Raw genomic sequence first — 20,691 nt, 5'->3', positions numbered from 1 at the left:
ATACCATATGGCGTTTGTCTTTGTCTTTCAGGCCCTGTTGATCTTTATCAGTGGGCATCGTGTGACAGAATTGTTCTATCAGGAGTTCAGGTTACTCGGAACTCTTTAGATTAAAGGGACTTGCTGTGGCCGTTGACTATAGAAAGTCATTTTTCGTGGCAGAGGCACCAGCTCCAACCTGGCAGAGCGTCCCGGTTTGTCTGGGTGCCATGTATTGTGTGAGCTGGGGGCTGGTTACTCTCGAATTCCCAGGAGGCTGAGGCTTCCCCGTCCCCACCAAGTTCCCTCAGCACCTCCTGCTGGTCTGGCATTTCATCCCTTGTCTCCAGATGCCTTGGGTCCAGGCATCCAGGACACATTTATGGTCTCTGTTTGCAAAGCATTTTGCAGGCCAGGATAGCTTTTTTTTTTTTTTTTTCCTTCTTATTGGTTCTGTTTTTGGCATGGGCTTTTTATATTCCTGTGAAAAGAAGCCAGTTTTGATTTCCTCAGGGTTTTGTGATCACAAGGAGTCAAAAAAGCTATAAAGTTATGCCAGAGCTGGTCATAGGTGAGGGAACAGAAGAAAGGGTATTGCCTGCCCATTCTCCTTGGAGAAGGGGAGCTAGGAGGCTGACTGCTTCCCCTCCCTTCTAAGAAATTCCTGGGCTGTTCAGGAGGGCAGTTGGCAGTGGCTGTAGCTTTGAGACCAGCCTTTTGAGACTATCGGGGAGCCTTCTTATAGACAAATGTAACCCAGAACTAAGTCCCCCTACTTTTTTTCTGGAGGAAATATATACATTGGCAATGCATACCTGATGAAGGCAGGCTAGAGACATTTGGAGGCCTTAAAGCGGGGAATGGGTAGGTACGGAATAGCCTCAGAATACATTTTAAACAACATCAGATTTTCATCTGATTGTCCAGGCTGATATTCCTGAAGGGCCTGCCCTTCCCCCTTAGTACATCATCCAGAAGATAGATGCTGGCTGACTTACCTGGCCCTGCCTTCATCGATGCCTCAGAGCTCACCTCCCCAGCAGAGAGGAGTCTGCCAGCCGTGGCTGTCCACCACTGAAGAGTTCTGGGGTGAGGGTGGCGGCCTCCCAGCCTCTCCCAGAGGAGCAGAGTGCAGGAGAGAGCTCCTGGGAATAAATGATGCCAGCTGGTCCGTTAGCTTGTTCTGTTTGAGACAAAAGAGAAAGGAACGATGATGATCTTTTTTGGCCCCTTTCATGGCTTAATGTGGTTTGCATTCTTGAGGATTTGTTTTTCAAACTAGAATTATGAGTTTTCTTCTTGAACATCATGCCTGCATATCTCTTCTGGTGTGATATCGTTTATTTTGATATTGAGAAAAGTTAAAAATCCAGCTAAAATTGTAGGATTTAAATGTAAGATCTCTGCCACCTTCTTCCAGAAGGTGATCAATTACGACGTGTTTTCAGTGAACTTTTGTCCCAGAGAAATGATGATACAAATAGTGGTCAATTCAGGAAACAGGTCTAGAGAAGCCATTAAAGCCACATTGTAGCTGAGCTATACTTCTAATATTTCACATCTCAGCACTGTGTCTTAGGCAGGCAGAGCGAGCCATCTGCATCATAGGAGGATACTGAGAAATTTCTTTTTCTTTTGAAAAGTTCAGGGATGGCTGCAGGCAAAAACTTAAAATGCGTGTTTGTCTTGCCCCCTGTCCTTCTGGGCATTTTTTGTCTTTCACTTCAGGGCCTTAGTCCCTGCCAGTGGCTCCCACACGGAAACATACCTTTCTCCTCAAAGTGCTCCGTGCTCTGACACCACTCTCTGCTTCCTCTGTACTCCTCTTATTAAAAATGCCCATTCTGCCAGGGCCAGGGAGGTCAACCTTTTTTAGTTCTCCCAAAGCTCTATTTTTAAATTACTCTTCCTTTTTAAAAAAAAAAATGTCTTTTCATTTTGGAAACTTCTCTGTGCCAAGTTTATATGCATCTCTATCACAAGTCTATTGCCATATGCTTATCTGTCAGTGTCTCTGTGTATCTGGCTTGTGTCTTAGTTTTGGCTATTTCTGATATATGGTATTTGCTAATATCTGACACATCTTTCTTGTGGATTTCTTTTTTTTTAACCTTCTTTTAACACTTGAGTCAGTAGTTTTCAAACTTTGGTGCATATCAGAATCATCTGGGGAAGTTGGTAAAAGTGGAGGCCTAGGTGATATTTAACTTCTGTGATCCTGGGCATCTACTATTCCTTAATTTTCCAGATGGTTTTGATACTGCCAGAGTTTGAGAACCACTGCCCTAGATCTTTGCCACTCAAGTCAGGGGTCTGCGGGCTAGTGCCATTGACATTACCTGGGTCATTAGTAGGGCAGAATCTCTGGTCTCCTTCAAGAATGAGTGCACGAGTCAGGGCCTGCACTTGGACAAGGTTTCCAGGTGACTCCCACGCATGTTCACATTTGCAAAGCGCTGGGGACAGTGGCTGTCAGCCCACAGAGCTTTAAGAACAATGCTGCCTCTGGTTCTTGGAGACATTCTCACGTAACTTGACTTGGAACGGAGTGATGGGGGATTGAGATTGCTTTGAAAGCTCCCCTGGTGATTCTGATGAGCAGCAGAGTGATCCACTGCTGTAGACTCTAGAACAAAGCTGCCTAGCTTATATGCCATGGAAGATGGGTTACAACTATGTGTAGACCCCCTCAACTGCCAGGCAGAGCCTGGAGCTGCCGGCAAAGTAGCTGTGTCATTGAACCCCATCTTTCTGTGCGGCCGTGTGAGTGAACCCCGGCTCCTTTCCGCGTGGCGCGGCCGTGTGAGTGAACCCCGGCTCCTTTCCGCGTGGCACGGCCGTGTGAGTGTAGCCCGGGCCCTTTCCGCGTGGCGCAGCCGTGTGAGTGAACCCCGGCTCCTTTCCGCGTGGCGCGGCCGTGTGAGTGTAGCCCGGCCCCTTTCCGCGTGGCGCGGCCGTGTGAGTGAACCCCGGCTCCTCTCCGCGTGGCGCGGCCGTGTGAGTGAACCCCGGCCCCTTTCCGCGTGGCGCAGCCGTGTGAGTGAACCCCGGCTCCTTTCCGCGTGGCGCGGCCGTGTGAGTGTAGCCCGGCCCCTTTCCGCGTGGCGCGGCCGTGTGAGTGAACCCCGGCTCCTTTCCGCGTGGCGCGGCCGTGTGAGTGTAGCCCGGCCCCTTTCCGCGTGGCGCGGCCGTGTGAGTGAACCCCGGCTCCTTTCCGCGTGGCACGCCTGTGTGAGTGAACCCCGGCTCCTTTCCGCGTGGCGCGGCCGTGTGAGTGAACCCCGGCTCCTCTCCGCGTGGCGCGGCCGTGTGAGTGTAGCCCGGCCCCTTTCCGCGTGGCGCGGCCGTGTGAGTGTACCCCGGCCCCTTTCCGCGTGGCGCGGCCGTGTGAGTGAACCCCGGCTCCTTTCCGCGTGGCGCGGCCGTGTGAGTGAACCCCGGCTCCTTTCCGCGTGGCGCGGCCGTGTGAGTGAACCCCGGCTCCTCTCCGCGTGGCGCGGCCGTGTGAGTGAACCCCGGCTCCTCTCCGCGTGGCGCGGCCGTGTGAGTGAACCCCGGCTCCTCTCCGTGTGGCGCGGCCGTGTGAGTGAACCCCGGCTCCTTTCCGCGTGGCGCGGCCGTGTGAGTGAACCCCGGCTCCTTTCCGTGTGGCGTGGCCGTGTGAGTGTAGCCCGGCCCCTTTCCGCGTGGCGCGGCCGTGTGAGTGAACCCCGGCTCCTTTCCGTGTGGCGCGGCCGTGTGAGTGAACCCCGGCTCCTTTCCGCGTGGCGCGGCCGTGTGAGTGAACCCCGGCTCCTTTCCGCGTGGCGTGGCCGTGTGAGTGTAGCCCGGCCCCTTTCCGCGTGGCGCGGCCGTGTGAGTGAACCCCGGCTCCTTTCTGCGTGGCGCGGCCGTGTGAGTGTAGCCCGGCTCCTTTCCGCGTGGTGCTGTTTATTTTATTGTTGTTTGTTTTGGTTTTGTTCTTCTTGTGCCACTATTTTATAAATGTGCATCATAACGTGAGATTATCGAGAAGCTTCCCTAGCTTGAGAATTTTTTTAAATCAACTTTTGAGCTAATGTGTTGAGTGAAAGGTTAAGATTTAAGTAAAAGTTATCTCTCAAACATAGACATTACCTTTGTCACGATAGCTATTCTTAAGAACCTGTAGCCATCTCATCTGGAGACATAGTTATTCTCCATTTCTTTCAAGTTTTCTTGTGTACATTTCCATTAGGCTTTATAGTCCTTATGAAGGTATGTGTTTCATATTAGACTTGCTCCCAAAGTATATTTTTTAAAAATGTTTCTTTGACTCTTTTTCAAGAAATACAGAGTTATGTGCTTTCCCGATAACCTCTCCTCTGTGCTGTGATGTAATTTATCCCGAGTGTCTAAAAGACCTTTCTCTTCTCCTCTTTAATTTCCTCATTAAGAAGTTTCCTCAACATCTGTTGCCCTCTTTTGTTCTAACAACTGTACAGCATCATCTGACAGATCCACTGTGCCTCAGTTTCCTGCTGGGTCCACTCTGTCTTTCTAACTTAGCCGCATTTTCCAGTTCTTGACTCACAGATGCTCTGAAGGCTTTGTCCTGTCTCTCCTGTGGCAACAAGCTTCCGGTCATCTAGGGCTGGGCAGGATGGTGAATCGGATCTTTAAGTACCAACTTCTGCTATGCTTTTACCTTTGTGGATCTACAAAAACATTTTTTATTGAGAAATTAGAGTGAGTAGAAAGTGTGTAATTTCTTATTTGTTGTACTTGCCTGAGGTCTTCTTTTTTTAAATTAACTTTATGGGAGTGTACCTTATTTACAGTGTTGTTACCTGACTTACTCTGATTCTCTAGTAGGATAGGGGAGAGGTTTGTCTGTGGTAGACATTCCATAACTGTGACTCTCCACCCTCACCCAGACTCACTGCCCCTTCTTACATCCCAGTAAATCTGTGCAGACCGAGAAGAGGTTTCACAACAGTTACTCCATGAAGAGCTGAGCAGTATTCATTCAGCTGAATTGGAGTCTGTATCAGGCATCAGGCACTTGGAGTCTGAGGGTTGGGTATACTTGCCTTCTAAACCGTGTTTTTGCTTTTCGACCCCCTCCGGTCCTTCCTCCAGAGTGCTGCCAGACATGGTCCAGGAAGCACCACCTGATGCTGTCAAGCCCACAGAGACGAGGGCCCAGGGTCCACACGGCTTCTAGGAAGCGCACTCTGTGTTCATGCCTCTTGGCCACGGCCTTCACCCTGTCTGGAGTCCTGGACTCTCAATCCCGTGGTTCACTTTCCCTTTCTGGGAGTCTGACTCAGATATCACCCCCTGGGGGAGCATCCTGAGTTGTCCCGGTTCAGGTCCGCGTCTCCATCCTCCGTGCCTTGCCGGGGACCTGATACCCGTGCGTCTCTCGCCGTTCAGCCAGCGCACCGTGTGGAGCGCCGCTGTGTGTCAGGCGATCTCGGTGTGGGGCTCTGGCAGCGGGCGCGACTCGGGGCCACTGCCATCCACACGCAGGTCGGAGGGTGTTTCAGATGGTGATGAGTGCGCAGAGGGAAACAGGACAGCAGAGAGGGGGGGAAGTCCTCTCCAAAGAGGTGACGCTGAAGCTGAGCAGGGCCAGCGCTGGAAGCATCTGGAAAAAGAGCTGTCAGTGCAGAGAAAAATGGCACTATCAAGTGCCCCGGCGCAGGGAGAGCATGCACCCTGGAGCTGCAGAGACGGCCAGCCAGGGGGACTGGAGCAGGGCGAAGGAGGCAGGGAGGCAGGAGACGGTCGGAAGAGCAGACAGTCTGTTGGCGTAGCAAGAAATTTGGATTTTAGGGACTTCCTTGGTGGTCCAGTGGCTAAGACTCGGAGCTCCCAATGCAGGGGAGCCGGGTTCGATCCCTGGCCTGGGAACTAGATCCCACATGCTGCAACTTAAGACCCAGCACAGTCAAATGAATTTTTTAAGAAGTTAAAAAAGAAATTTGGATTTTATTCCTGAATTCACCAAGAAACTATTGAAGAGCTTTGGGCAGGCGAGTCAGTAGAATGAAATGATGTATGTTTAACCTGCGCTGAACACTGAGTGTTATAAATGCCTCATTGCATGTGTCTCTGGTAACCTGTGTGCTGTGACGGCACGCGTTCCCTGTGGATCCCCAGCACCCAGTTCAGGGGATGGTCGGTAGCCGCTGGGGAATCTAATGAATGAATAATCTATGTATTCTCTTGATAGGCTCTATTTAAGTGGTTGAGTTACTAACACCACGTAAATAACTTTTTCTGCTTGGTAAAAGCTGGTCAGTCGAGTGCTAGGACACTCCCTATGAATAAGGAAATGTCACGGCCTTTTTCAAGACTCCAGGGTGTTATGATATTCTGGATGTTCTATTCAGTCCTTGAGGCAGTACCCCAGGAATGTTAAGTAGAATCTTGATGAGCAGAGAAGAATGAAAAGCCATGACATTTTAAAAAATGAAAGCTATCAGTAGTACAGTAAAGTCTTATGATGAGGTGAATACACATATAGCATCCCAATGGCGTGCGTTCTCAAGAGGAGGCAGTCGGCAGTTCTTTTCTTCCAGCATGTGGGGAGGTGGGGAGCAGGGGTTGGTAGTCATCTCCTGATAATTTGAGACTCTCTGAGTTCAATATAAGGGCCATTGAATACGATTTAAATTTTACTATCTTCCATGCTCTTTGAAAATGTAGACCACCTGAGACAGATCATTTTTCATTAACCATGTAGTAATGTCTCCTGGCATTTTGTGTGCTGGTTTTTTGGACTTGACTTTCACTGTAATGGTTGGCTTTTACTATAGTTAGTGTTTTTCTATTGTAATTATCTCCAGTTTTCAGGTGCTGTCTCTTAAAAATCTTGAGTTGTTTTTTTTTTCCTGATTCAGTTGGAAACCCTAATTTAGATCTATCTGTGTCCCATTAAATAAAGCTTACTTGAAAATCTCTCATGGTGAAATCATAACCCGGCCCAGTGAACACGCTCTAATCATCATGGCACTTGCTCCCAGGAAGGATCTTTTCTCATGACTTCTTTCCCCACATTCACTTAAAAATCACCCTACAGGTAATAGAGAGTTTAGGACGTGGTAAACTGAGTACATTTTGGACTTCTTTTAAGTTGAAAATATTTTTCTCTGCAGAGATTTCAGCAACACAGAAACACTGTGTAGTGAACAGAAGTATTATTGTGAAACTTGCTGCAGCAAACAGGAGGCCCAGAAAAGGTACGTAAGGGCTTAGCCCAGGGGGTGGCTTCCTGTCCTGAGAAGGGACCAGACCGTGGAGCCTGACAGCTGATTTCTGAATCCCAGTTCCTAGGGCTCGTAGCCAGGTAGCTTTGGAGAAGTCAGCTACCTTCTTCACTGGTAAAACAGGATAAGAATGTGTACCTGGGGAACTTGCTCATTCACCGGATCATGTGTTCATCTGTTTGTTTGTTCATTCATTCATTCACTGTGCCAGATACTCATGCTGGGTAAACAAGTGGTGAGCGAGTGTGATCGCTGTCCTCTTAGGATTAAAGGTGAACTATAAAAAGGACTCAGCATAGTACATAACACATAGTGGTCACCCAGTAATACTGTTAGTATTGCCTAATGTTGGAACTTCTTATTTAGAAGGTAGAAGAGGCAAGTAGTACTAATCATTTAATAAGGAATCATGAGGAAATCAATAACATTAGTCTATGGATAGGTAATAAGAAAGTTATCATATTCACAGTTGATACAAGACCCAAGTTTGCCCATCTTTTTACCAGCACTGGCCAGTTACAGCTCTTGAACAATGTGGAATAACCAGTCCTTCCTTATGTTCTGTCCCCAGAAGGCAAGAAACTTGACATTTTCACTATCCTGTGAAGCTTTATCATGAGTTAAGCTTACCCTGCCCATGGTTTGTGGCATATTCAGGATAACTCACAGATGCCCATTCCTACCATCTAAAACCATGAGGGGTCTAGAGCTGAAGCTGAATGAGTTTCTCTTACCAGTCTCCCAGTCCTTCATCCCCAGACATGCACATCTTTCTTTGGTGCCTCAGAACTGGAGAAAGGTTAGTCATTGTGGTGGCAGATGGGAATTAACATTCATTAGTGGTTGGGGAGCTTATCTCTGTCCCCATCCATATAATCTAAACTAAGTCTGCCTAAGGCCATCTTAGGTCTTCTAGTGGAGCATGAAGGCATATTCTATTCAACCCTGAAAGTTTTATACATTAAAATGCTGTTTTCGTGAAAAATAATAGGGATCCCCATAAATCTTACGTTTCTGCTGATGGTGTGGTTTTGCTTACTTTTATGAATAGGATTTTTTTCAATACATTTCTAAATATTCTATTAAATTTGTTCTTTATAAACAATAATTCATGGAAAATATGCACAAGTCGAACAGCGTTTATAATAATTCAGGACCTTCAAAGAGGGTGTCCTCGAAGGTAACCAGAAAATCCTCTTCTAGCAGAGTTATCTCCATAAACTGTTGTCTTTGTGACTTCTTGCCGAAGAATCTTAATGGTCATCTAGTTGAAAAAAGAGCTTTTCATGTTCGTGTAAGTTGCAGAACTGCTGCTTCGAACAAAAGACAGTCCTTTTCTGCAGGATTTCTCAAAGCCTTTGGTATGTGGATGTGCAAGGAGGAACTTAGGAACAGAAGGGAGAGCAGCATCCTGGCTTGGCCTCAGAAACCCCGCATCCACTAACATCTCCGGTGCTCTCACGAGCCTATTTTGAGAAATATAGCCCTAAGCCAGTCAATCTCTGAATTTATAAGTGAGGAACCTGAGAGCCAGAAAAGGGAAATGACTTGCCCAGGAGCCCAGGAATAAGGAGAGAGAATGGGCCCAGCACGCCTGGTTATCTGATGATAACCAGTTGGCGGTGGGTATCTGAGGCATGCCTGTCTGTCAGTTCTCAGAACCTGTATGTACAGAATCCACCCTCTGCTTGTCCTCTCCCCAGCCTGCTTCTCTCAAAAACTGCCCCCTCCTCTCCATTATCTCAGAGTTGGATTATCCAAATATCGTTCTCCCTGGGAGGCAGAGGGCAGTGATGTAGAGCAATTGTGCATCATATTTTTATTGATATGTAAGTGCTGGGATGTCTCCTTTGACCAAACAGATGATCCCACCCCCCACATCCTGGCCCCATTGCCCTTTTCTCTGCTTACTAGGCTCCAGTTAGGTGAGTCTGTACAAGTCAACCCTGTTTAAGCGAGCATCCTTTTATTCTGGCAAGTGGATTGGATGTTCGCTGGTTTGAAGTTTGTTGGACCCCCTCCTGCTCTCCATTTGTGCAGGCGGTGGTTATAATCGGTCCCACTCACAGGGATTGGGTACCACTGATTTTCTATTCCATGGTTTTTTTAGGATGAGGGTGAAAAAGCTGCCCATGATTTTGGCCCTGCACCTCAAGCGGTTCAAGTACATGGAGCAGCTTCACAGGTACACCAAGCTCTCTTACCGAGTGGTCTTCCCGCTGGAACTCCGGCTCTTCAACACCTCCAGCGATGCAGTCAACCTGGACCGCATGTATGACCTGGTCGCGGTGGTGGTACACTGCGGCAGGTGAGGGCGGGCAAGGAGCGCGTTGAGGGGCCGCGGTCCTTGGGCCACGTGGACTCTGCCCAGTCCTGCAGGGGCGGGGCTGGGATGTGAGACTCGGTGCTGATGGTGCTTTGGGGAATTTCTTCTAAGCTCCAGTTTATCACCTCAAAATGAATCTCTAAACTTATATAAAGTAAAATAATACATTTAAAAATAAAGATAAAATTAATGCATAATAATAATTTAAATATTCTCTCATAAGGGAAATAATAAATCTCTATTAGATACAAGGAATTTGAAATCACATGGAAAAGTAAATGTGCTGTAATTTTAATTTTTGAAAAACCAGGTTACGCATATAGCATGATCGCAAAAGTGTTTTAAGATACCTAAATAAAGACTGGAAGCAGTGGATGGAATTTAATACTTTTTTGGCATTTGAATAATTAAAATGTATTCTTAAGTGTTCTTTGGGCAGTTTTAAGCCTTTCCCCTGTATTCTATAATAAGTACATAATCAAAAAAAAAAAGAGTGGAGAGAAGTCCCATAGATATGGAGAAGCAAAGTGTTTTTTCTGAAAGTCTTGAGGAAATATTTTTTATTGTATAATTTGGTGTAAGTCTTGAAAACTACTGAAAATTCACCTGTTGCTATCATTTGCTCAGCTGGGATGGGTTTGCATCCCCTCCCTGGGATCGACATTGCTGTCGCCCTTGTAGGTTTCAGATTGGGGCCTGTCACAGAGCAGGTGTCTTTTCCTCTCCACCCACCTGGATGGGTGGCACTAAACAGACCATTACCAAGAGGATGCGTGATCCCACGGGGAGGGATGGAGTGATTCCCTTTCCTCTGCTGGGTGGATGGAATCTGAAGCTGTAACCTGCCTGAAGCAACCCTGTTTTGTCCCATGCAGAGCCACACGTCACAGGTTATTGTCTTATGTTCTCAGAAAGTTGTATTTGTTGGGTCAGTTACAAGCCACCTTTCTATTTCCTCCTGAAGAATACTTCTAACTGCTAATTATCTTAAAGAACCTGAGGGTTGGGAAGATCCCCTGGAAAAGGAAATGGCAACCCACTCCAGTATTCTTGCCTGGAGAATTCCATGGACAGAGGAGCCTGGCGGGCTACAGTCCATGGGGTCCCAAAGGGGTGGACACAACTGAGTGATTGAGCACACATACACATACATCTATTTTCCATTTATTTATTCATTCTAAGGGGTCTTTAAAAGTATTCTTTGATTTAACCATGCCCTCCTCCAGGGGATCTTCCCAACCCAGGGATCAAACCCAGGTCTCCCTCATTGCAGACAGCTTGTTTACCATCTAAGCCACCAGGGAAACCCAGGAATTCTGGAGTGGGTAACCTATCCCTTCTCCAGGGTATCTTTCTGGCCCAGGGATCGAACTAGGGTCTCTTGCATTGCAGGCGGATTCTTTACCAGCTGAGCTACCAGGGAATCCCATATATTATATATATGCTATGTATATTCTATGTTCCTGGTGGTTTAGTCAATATGTCATGTCCAACTCTATGTATATACTAGGAAATGGCAACCTACTACAACATCCTTGCCTGGAGAATCCCCGTGGACAGAGGACCTGGCAGCTACAGTCAGTGGGGTTGCACACGGTCAGACGTGACTGAGCACACACATGAGTGAGGACCAGGGCGATGACAGAGCAGTGGGGGGCGCCCCTTTAGGGAAGGTGGTCAGCAAAGGTTTATCTCCTGAGATGACATTTGAGCTGAAGTCCGCCCAAGGAGTAAAAAGAGGCAAGAATGCAGATGTGAGTGAGGAGGCTGTTGGGCAGAGCTACAGCCGGCACAGAGACCCAAGCTGAGAACGCTGGTGTGTGTGAAAACGGAGGTGGCCCATGGGCTGGAGCTCAGGGGGAGGGGAGAGAGTGGCTGGAGAAAGGTGAGAACGATCCTCTGGGGCATCTTTTATTTAAAGAAAGCGAACTAAAGTGACTGCCCTGGTGGCCCAGTGGTTAAGGCCCTGCGCTTCGAATGCTTGGGATGTGGGTTCGATCCTTGGCTGGGGACCTGACATCCCGCATGCTGTGCAGTGTGGCAAAGAAAAAGCAGACTAAGACAGATTCAGCTTTCCAACTTTGATGATGCATTGAGAAAACAAAACTCTAGAGTTAGAGTTAAAAACTCCCTCAGTTGTGCAAATCTGACTTCATAGGAGAAGCTGTTTGGTTATTTGGACTACTTTTTTCTGTAGTGTGTAATAATGTACCTTTTTGTTTTCCTACTTGTTATTATACATTTTGGTTTAATATCTGTCTAAAACTTGAATCAGATCACATCACTCCTCAAAGTTCCCAAGTGTCTTCCCGGCTCATTCACAGTGAAGTCCATAATCTTAACCGCAGTGGCCCATTCCTGACCCTCCTCCACCGCGCCTCACTTGGCTCTGGCTTCCTTGCTGTTCCCTGATCGCACTGTTCCCACCCCCACCCATCCCCTAGGCCTTGCACTTGCTCCTGAAACTTCCATCATGTGGTCTCGTTGACACACACACACACACACACACACACACACACACACACACACACACACACACACACACACACACACACACACACACACACACACACACACACACACACACACACACACACACACACACACACACACACACACTTTCCCTTCAGGGAAATTCCCTCTGCTCACATTTCGTGTCATCACTGTAGCACCTTCCTTCTATCGCTTACCAACCCGTTGCCCTGCTATATTCTTCAGCATGTATCACCGCTTGAAATATATTTGTGTTTTAGTTTATTACTCCAACCCTCACCTCAGGAAAGGCAGGACTTTGTTTCATTCACTGCTTTTTTTTTGTTCTTTTAAGTAGAAGAGAAGAGGCTTTTCTCCAGTCTTCATACTTATTTATTTGGCTGTACCGCGTGGTCTTAGCTGCACCATGCTGGATGTCCTGTGAACTCTGTTTGGCACCTGGGATCTAGTTCCCTGACCAGGAATCAAACCCAGGCCTCTGCCCTGGGAGCGTGGAGTCACTGGACCCCCAGGGAAGCCCCCGTTCACTGCTTTTTTTTTTTTTTTTTTGCCTAGCTGCCTGAATGGACCTAGATGGAACACAGTGGGTGTACAGTAATTATGTGTTAATATTTGTTGAATTTGAATGTCTGTTTCACCCAGTGGATTGGAATCCTTCGAAGACAGAGGCTTTATTCATCTTCCCTTACACCCAGCACAGTGTCAGCACCCAGGTGTCTCTCTGTGAGTTGTGAAAGACATGTGGATGTGGACATGACCTATTCCAAGTTCTCTGTCTGAGTGATAGTTTTTTTTGTTTTTCCCCAAAAAAGTCATTGCATGTAAAGAGCTCCATAGAGCTTCATAAAGAAGTAAATGTTAACTTACTAACATTCTTCTGTTTGTTCTTTTCCAGTGGTCCCAATCGTGGGCATTATATTACTATCGTGAAAAGTCATGGCTTCTGGCTTTTGTTTGATGACGACATTGTAGAGGTTGGTATGCAGATGATTATATCCAAGGGAGGTGGGGCAGAGACCGTGTTTTGGGATGTGTGCATGTGGACATTTTCTAAAATAGGCCTGTATTCCTGTCATCTGACTTGAAAACAGCTTACATTTCTCTCAGAACTACATTCTGCTGCTCCCTACCCTCTCTGGAAGGGGAGAAGGGGTGTGATCATGGACTCATCAATACTGTGTTTTTGTTAACTGATCGACCACAGACATGGGACCTCCTTGCCATTGTAAGTCATGTTTACACGGAAGTCCTCTTTCCTACAGAGACTAAAGCCCACCATGGGACCAAATAATAAACTTCAAAGTTGTGTTAAAATCCTTTTATTATACAAAAATTTTCTGATATTATTATTTAAATTTTTTTTTCACTCTGTTCAACCTAGAATTCTTTATATGACACCAGAATAGTCCATATATTGGTTTTGTTGCAAATGAACACTAGCCGGAGAGACTTCCACACTCAAAGACATGGTCTGTCTCAGCCCACGTAAGGTAGCACCAAAGGGAGTAAGCTTTGATGACCTGAATGAATTATGCTTATTCCCAAGAGCTCCCACAGTTTACGGCTGGAAAGACAGAAGTCCTGTCTTTTTCAGAGTGCACACCTGTGGTTGCTAATAGTCGAAAGGGTGGCTTCTTCCCCAGTGATTTGCAGTGTGTCGTCATGCTGTCTCGGTCAGGTCTATGGAGTTACCCATTTGCTGTTGAAAGTTCCCAATTTTATGACGGTGTTGCTTACATTTTCTTGTACATCCCATTAGCCCTTCTTTCCTTCTCCCAGTAATCATGTTAAACCACTGTGTTGTTTCATTTCTCTCTTTCTTGCAGAAAATAGATGCCCAAGCTATTGAAGAATTCTATGGCCTGACATCAGATATATCAAAAAATTCAGAATCTGGATATATTTTATTCTATCAGTCAAGAGAATAACTTAAAGGACTGTGGAACTAACTCTAGTGAGGGAAAATGCACTCGGACCTGGTTTCTCTGCAGACGTCCCTCCTCTCCAGTGGACCGCCAGTGAACCGCATCGCTCCAAGTCTCGGTGGTCTGGCTGCTGACTCTGTTCCCCTTCATTTTTCTACACGCAGCACTACTCGTGGTTTTATGTTAGTCTGAGGTAGAGTTAACTGCAATCAGATTGTAGTAAGGTTTAGATGAATAACATTTCTAATTTTAGGATCAGGTACATGCTGTGCCACTGTCTGGCTGAATTAGAATGCCATTTCTTACAAACATCGACAGTCTATTTGGGGTCTTTGCTAATCTTCCTAAATGGCTTCGGGGGTCTCCTTTCAATGCATTCCTTTAACTTGTCCCTGGAAACATTGCTCCCCATTTTTAGCTTCTCTGCCTCTTTTCTGACAGAAGGACAGAAGAATGGGGTAGATGCTTACCTTTTAGAGCTGCAACTATAGCTTTAAGTTTGTTCGAGTGAAAATGTTTTAAAAGTGAGTAACCTCGAAACTGAATTCATCTTCCGGGTGGAACAGGGTGAAGAGAAGCTGTTCGAGGATGCCCAGGGCTGTGCCCACCCGGCCGTTACAATTCCAGGGGCTGAGGAGGCGTGGAGCTCAGGGCAGGCGAAGCTGAGAGGAGGAAGTTTTGTGCACAGTGGAAAGTTGCTTTTCTTCTCTTTCTACCAAAACCAAGTTTCAGGAAAATAGCTCTGTGCTCTTTGTTTTTAGTGATGCTCTTCTGTTCTGTGAGTTGTATCTCTCCTTTATCCGGCGCTGCTAAGCTTTCCAGGGTACCTTTCCAACCCCGCTGGTGTTCCGTGGTCAGAGGTGGTAGGGCTGAGACCCCACGGGGACTGCCACCGACCCAGCTCTCCTTAGCCAGGCAGCACCAACACCGTCCTTTCCCAGGAAGAACAAAGGCGCTGCACCTTCCTCCCATCAGCCACACTGTACAACAGTTCATATTTCAGCATTTCAGGTCCTGGCAAGCCCAGGGCTACCATGGAACCTTCTCTGGAGGAGATACTGGAGTTAGCTGGGGATGCAGGTGGGTCAGAGGAAGTGTCAGTGGGCAGGTGGTGGGATGAACAAAGTGGCAGCGTTTCTTTGGCTCAGGCTCCCAGGATGTTTGACAAGACGGAGTTTTTTGGAAGAACCTCATCTCACCATAGTTTTACTTTTTTTTTTTCACTTTTGTTGTATGTGTATTTATTAAATCATTTGAGTATCGATGCCTTTTATTAAAAGGTTCGATACACTGTTTTGCTGTTGAGCAGGTTTTTGGTTTCCTACAAATCTTATGAGTTGTAGATCTCAGCTTCCTGTGGGAAGAGTGCCGACTTCCATACACTATAAGATACTGTGAACCTGTTATTTTGTTACCTAATACATCAGCGAAGGAACACGCAAACTTTTGGCATAATGTGAACTAAAATTGAAATTGAAAATGTTACTGGCCATTTTGCAACAATTAAGAAGAGCATAGCACTTTATCTAGGTGAAAACTGGATTTCTTTATCTTTGAAGTATCTTGAACTGTTTATCACTCACAACTTCCATAAGCATGCCACGCTTCGTCTGTTCATGCTTGAAGTGAAATGTTTTACTTTTCACTGGAGAAGACAAAAGCAGGGTGATCTTCACGTTATTGTTTTATACAAGTGATGAAAATATACCTTGCCTTGTTTAGAGGCGAATTCATATTTATAAATATTTTGTCTTTTTTCCCTCCACAAGACTTATGCAGTAATCGCTTACCTGGAAGGTGAATTTTTATCCTGTTTTTAAGAAGAGATGCTTTTCATTTGAAGGTGACTGATACAGGGAGCTGTTTATACTATACATAATCAATATATTTGCAGGTTGCAAAGTTTAAAAAAATGATGGCCGATCCCTAATATAGTTGGAACTGATACATGAGAAACACTGTTAAAATTATCTTTTAAGTAACTCTTGAAGCTAATTTATTAGGAAAAAAGTTTCAATTGAAAACCTATAGAACTAATTTGCTGTTTAGTTGTGAAGTCATGTCCGACTTTGTGACCCCATGGAGTGTAGCCTTCCAGGCTTTTCTGTCCACGAGACTTTTCCAGCAAGAATACTGAAGTGGTTTTCCTTCTCCAAGGGATCTTCCCAACCCACTGATCAAACCCGAGTCTCCTGCATTGGCAGGCAGGTTCTTTACTGGTGAGCCGCTAGGGAAGCCCCTTACAGAAGTGTTATCTGAGTGCTAAGTCATAAATTCAGTACTTTTTGGGCTTTTTGGATGAGTAAAAAGTTTTTCTCAGTGATTTAGCTGAAATAATAATAATTCCTTTTAGTAGAAAAGGTCAGTTAAAATTCAGTATTCATGGATAAATGTTTGCATAAATATTGAAGATAGTACAAAGACATTAACATGGTCATGTGGTGCAGGAAAAAGAAAATTGAGATAAAAATACACTTATCCACCAACACTCCATCAGTTTTTTAAACTTTAGCACTATCTGGGATCATCTTCCCCCTTCTTCTCTAACAAATGAAAGAAACACTAGGCAGCTACATCCTCCCACGTCATTTCACTTTATGTGAAGACTGGAGCACGTAACACTTCTTTATTTTCATCCCTCATTCGTTGTGTGAAGCAGGGATGGTGTGGGACGTGTGAGACCATTCTGAGGTGAACGATAGCACAAAAGCTCAGCAATAGTCCCTCAAATGGCCAGGGTTTTTGTGTCTCATTTTTCTGGCAGGAATGGGCAGGCTTGCTGTATTTCTTTTAACTGCTGGGTGTTTTGAAATAAGTGACAGTGTTTTCCACTTTCAGAAGAGAAGGAATGTTTGCTTTATTGGGTACTTCCTTGTTTAACATCTAGATTATGATACAGTATGCTAAAATGTTATTTGTTTAAAAGTAAATATTGGTAGAATGCTGACGCCCAGTCTTGTCATTCTGATGCATTTTCCATTCCGAAGAAACACGAAGTGAGCTAGTTTGAAGAGAGCCAGTGAGCAAAAAACACAAAGAGAGTGGTGCTTTGTCGAGGAAGCCAGTCATACTGGTTTTATAGCTTGGTATATTTTGGATTTCAGATGAAATGGGGAAACAAATGACAGAAATGGTCCCTATGCATTTATTTTCATGGATACCCTTAATTTTCATGGGCATGCCTAACAATGAACTATGTTATAACTGGAGCTTAGGGCTTATTTTAGATATTGGAGTGTAGCTTTATTACAAAGATGGATTTTATCTATAAACATTGCATTTTGATCAACTTTGTATGTTCATGTGTATTAAAATATTGTGCACTAAATGTTTTGCCCTCGTCTGCTATTATATGGTCAAGGCATTTATCAGCACTAGTGTGATTCACTCATGTAAGTGGCATGGGTCAGGGGAAATTATTTCCTACGTTTCTGCCTAATTAAATTTGTTTTCCAGTATTACATTAATTTATTTCTGGCTTCCATTTCTGTGTAACCAAAATAGTTACTGCACTTGTGTGGCACATTTGACTTTGTTGCTAAAAAAAAATTTTTTTTTTTTTTTAGTTTTTATTTAAAATAATCTGTACTTTTTTTTTTAATGTAACCAAGTCAAGCACTTTAAGCAATAATGTCAATCTTGTGAAACTTCAATCAGTTTAATACCCTGCCTCTAAAGTTGTTGACAAAAAAATAAAGAGAAATTCTCTTCCTAGAGAATTATATCTGGGTAGTGTTAACACCCATGGATTTAAAATCCTTTTTGTAAAATGTGAGTCATTGGCAAGTCTTGTGTCCAAGCCTGATTTTGAAGCATTGTAGAGGATATTCTGGTTATCGTAGTAAAGTTGCCAACGACTGTCGAGGTTCAGAAAAGTTAGGGTTCTGGAGGTTACTCACCACTTTTTTGAATAAGAAAGAACAACACAATCCAGAAACCTGGGTCTGGGGTAGAGAAAATTGAGAGTACCAGTGGAAAAGAGAATTAGGGTAGGTATATTAGGCGTAATGAGTTGCTTAGCTGAGATTTTGCATAGGAAATGCCCTTTATTGATTATGAAATAAAAGATCCATTCTAAAAATAAGGCAGTGGCTTCCAGCTCATTGATCTTGTGGGCATCTGGTTTCTAGGAGAGAGTCGGTGTGGCTTTCCCCTGCCCCCAGCACTGACAACGGCCACAGGCTTCTGGGCAGGGTCTGAGCTGCATAGACCCCATCGGGGCGCACAGCGGTCCCACCACTGGCCTACCTGGGGCGGGGCAGTGTGGGCCCTTTCTTGTGGTCTCACCGTGTGGCTCCCTGGGGCTGATACACAAACTTGCTGTTAAAATGCCTAAGGTTTTTTCCCCCAACAGTTAACTTCAAGGGGTCCCTGTGTGTGCAGGAGTCTGTCATCTGAATACATTTTCCTGGGCCCAGTGATGAGAGTAAAACCGCATAGGCCAAGAGCAGAGCAATGTGCCTTGAAGTCTCCTGGGTTCCACCCATCTTAGAGCAGCTCAAGTGAACCTGGCCGAGCTGCGACAGGCTGGATGGGGAAGCGCCTCCGTCCTCCACCAAGGCCGTGGGAACGGAAGACCTCGGGAAAAGTGTGTTTCTTTCTCGGCCTCCTTTTGTCCATCTGCCAAAAAGGTTTATGGGATAAGCCTGTTGCCACCAGCATAATATAGTTTCTGGGGCGTGAGAAGTGCCCATTTCTCCAAATTTCCGTCCTGTTCACTGAGACTTCAAACTCCTTGAACAGGACGAAGCCTTCCATTTCCATGTCCTGTATCCCCGTGAAGATGAAAAGGCTTGCTAAATCCTTTTTCCCCCGAGGGAGACTCGGGAGACATGGGTTCAGTCCCCGGGTCAGGAAGATCTGGAGGAGGACATGGCAGCCCACTCCGGGGTCCTTGCCTGGAGAACCCTGTGGACAGAGGAGCCTGGTGGGCCAAGTCCACGGGGTCGCACAGAGCCGGCCACGACTGAGCACTAAGCTCAGCAGAGATCGGAGAGGTTTTTAGTGACGACATCACTCAGCTGTACGTGCTAGCAGGGGACAGGAGCTGGGAGGTAAAAGGTGAAGCAGACAGGGTCCCCTTTCTAGTGTCCTGCCTCGGGGAAAAAAAAGTTCTGTGGAAGAGAAATTTAGATTGTGGAAATAACGTGAGCAGTGGAAGCCGTCACAGCCTGGCACATTGTGGTAATCGGGCTGGGTCTTCTGGTGCAAACGGGCACCGCTGCTGCTGTGGGTGAAGCAGCCAGTTCTTCCTTCCCCTCAGGTCACCTTCTTGGAGTCCCCACTTTACTCCTCACCTGCTGCTTTTTAGCTCCTTGTAGTAGGGATTTTTAAAACAACGCGTAAATCCATTATGTTACAGTGATGGACTCGGGCATTTTGCTTGTTAATGCTCATGTTAAAAGAGCCAGAATATTGAAATCTTAATGGGATTTTATGAATAAATTATCTAAAAAAATCTCCTGTGACTACCAAATAATTAGAGCCTAACCTACTTTACCAAATCAAACCAGCATGAGTTTTCAAGCCATTTTACTGACCTTTCAACGTATGCTCCCTTTTTGGATTCCATTGTTTTAATAGTGCTTTGAACAAAGCACATTAGGAGCTTACAACAAATGTTAGATAGCTTCATTCTGGTTCTGAGACACCAAAGTCAGAAATGACATGAGATTTTGTAAAAAAAAAAAAAGGTCCCTAATTTTGTGCTTATTATCCATGTGATGATTCATAATAAAGTATTTATTAACAACCTTGAGGGTATCATACAAGTTACATCGATGTGTCTTTCACTTTTTTCCCCCTCCCTCAAGTGAGCATATGGGCTATATCAAGGAGGTGTGGAATTCGACAGAAACAGCACAGGAAGGTTAAGCATTTGTACTGTGGGTGGAAATCTTTTCTTACCTCCTCCTCATAGTCAGGGAGCTTGGAGAAGAAAACTGAGATGTAGATTTGACTTGGCAGGAAGAATAGTTGAAACCACTATTTCTATGTATTTAACCAAGCCCTCCTTCTATGATCCAACTCAACTGTATTTGTATTTCAGAGTGTCTCTTAGTTGACCTTGCCTGAGAGAACATTCTGTGCTGAGATAAATGAAAATAAACATAAGAAAAATTTGAGAGCGAGCCGTCATGTCTTCCACAGAAAGCTGTCTCTTCACTGTAGAGGCTGTCTTGAGTTGAGATTGCCTGCTTCCCATGCTGAGGGGCACCAGAATGTATCCTGATGGGTTATAAGACCTATGTAAGGAGAGACTCCTCGCATCCCCACCAACCCCATAGAACAATTTGAAAACTATCTTTGAAAAGAAATTGTTTCTGCATGTTTTCCCACCTCTCTTGCCCCAAAGCCCAGAAAACAAAAAATAAGTATAAATTAGCTTAAATATGTTGCCAGTGCCAACGTGGACTTATGAGGCTCCAGCAGAAGAAGGGGTGAAGATTGTAGAAGGGAGAGAAACCTTCCTCCTGGACATTCATTGACTGACCTGATCTTTGTGTCAGACTCGAGGGGTCTGGGAAGGTTAAGAAGCAGCAGCTCATGGCAGAATCTGCCCTCAAATGGAATTGGTACAGAATGTAGAATAAGTTGGCAGAGGGTGAATCTCGGGGGGTAAGAGGAGGGGAAAATGTTGAGGCCCGCCTAACGTTTGTATATAGAGAGAGACTGCTCTATTGAAACCTCATGAAACAGCAAACCCTCAAACTACAACTGATACATGAAAAAG

General features: G+C 45.5%; 1 protein-coding gene across 1 annotated transcript in view; it reads left to right on the top strand.

The window, feature by feature from the left end:
• Positions 1-18,042, top strand: part of USP46 (ubiquitin specific peptidase 46) — a 66,620-nt gene extending 48,578 nt beyond the window's left edge. Inside the window, exons 6-9 of the mRNA XM_020901301.2 lie at positions 7,104-7,187; positions 9,325-9,522; positions 12,929-13,007; positions 13,860-18,042. Of these exons, the coding sequence (XP_020756960.1) occupies positions 7,104-7,187; positions 9,325-9,522; positions 12,929-13,007; positions 13,860-13,961 (463 nt within the window). The 3' untranslated portion in view covers positions 13,962-18,042. The remainder of the gene's footprint in view (positions 1-7,103; positions 7,188-9,324; positions 9,523-12,928; positions 13,008-13,859) is intronic.
• Positions 18,043-20,691: the final 2,649 nt, after the last annotated feature.

This window comes from Odocoileus virginianus, chromosome 29, assembly GCF_023699985.2.
Source record: "Odocoileus virginianus isolate 20LAN1187 ecotype Illinois chromosome 29, Ovbor_1.2, whole genome shotgun sequence".
NCBI lineage: Eukaryota > Metazoa > Chordata > Mammalia > Artiodactyla > Cervidae > Odocoileus > Odocoileus virginianus.
This window is presented reverse-complemented; position numbering and strand designations above follow the sequence as displayed.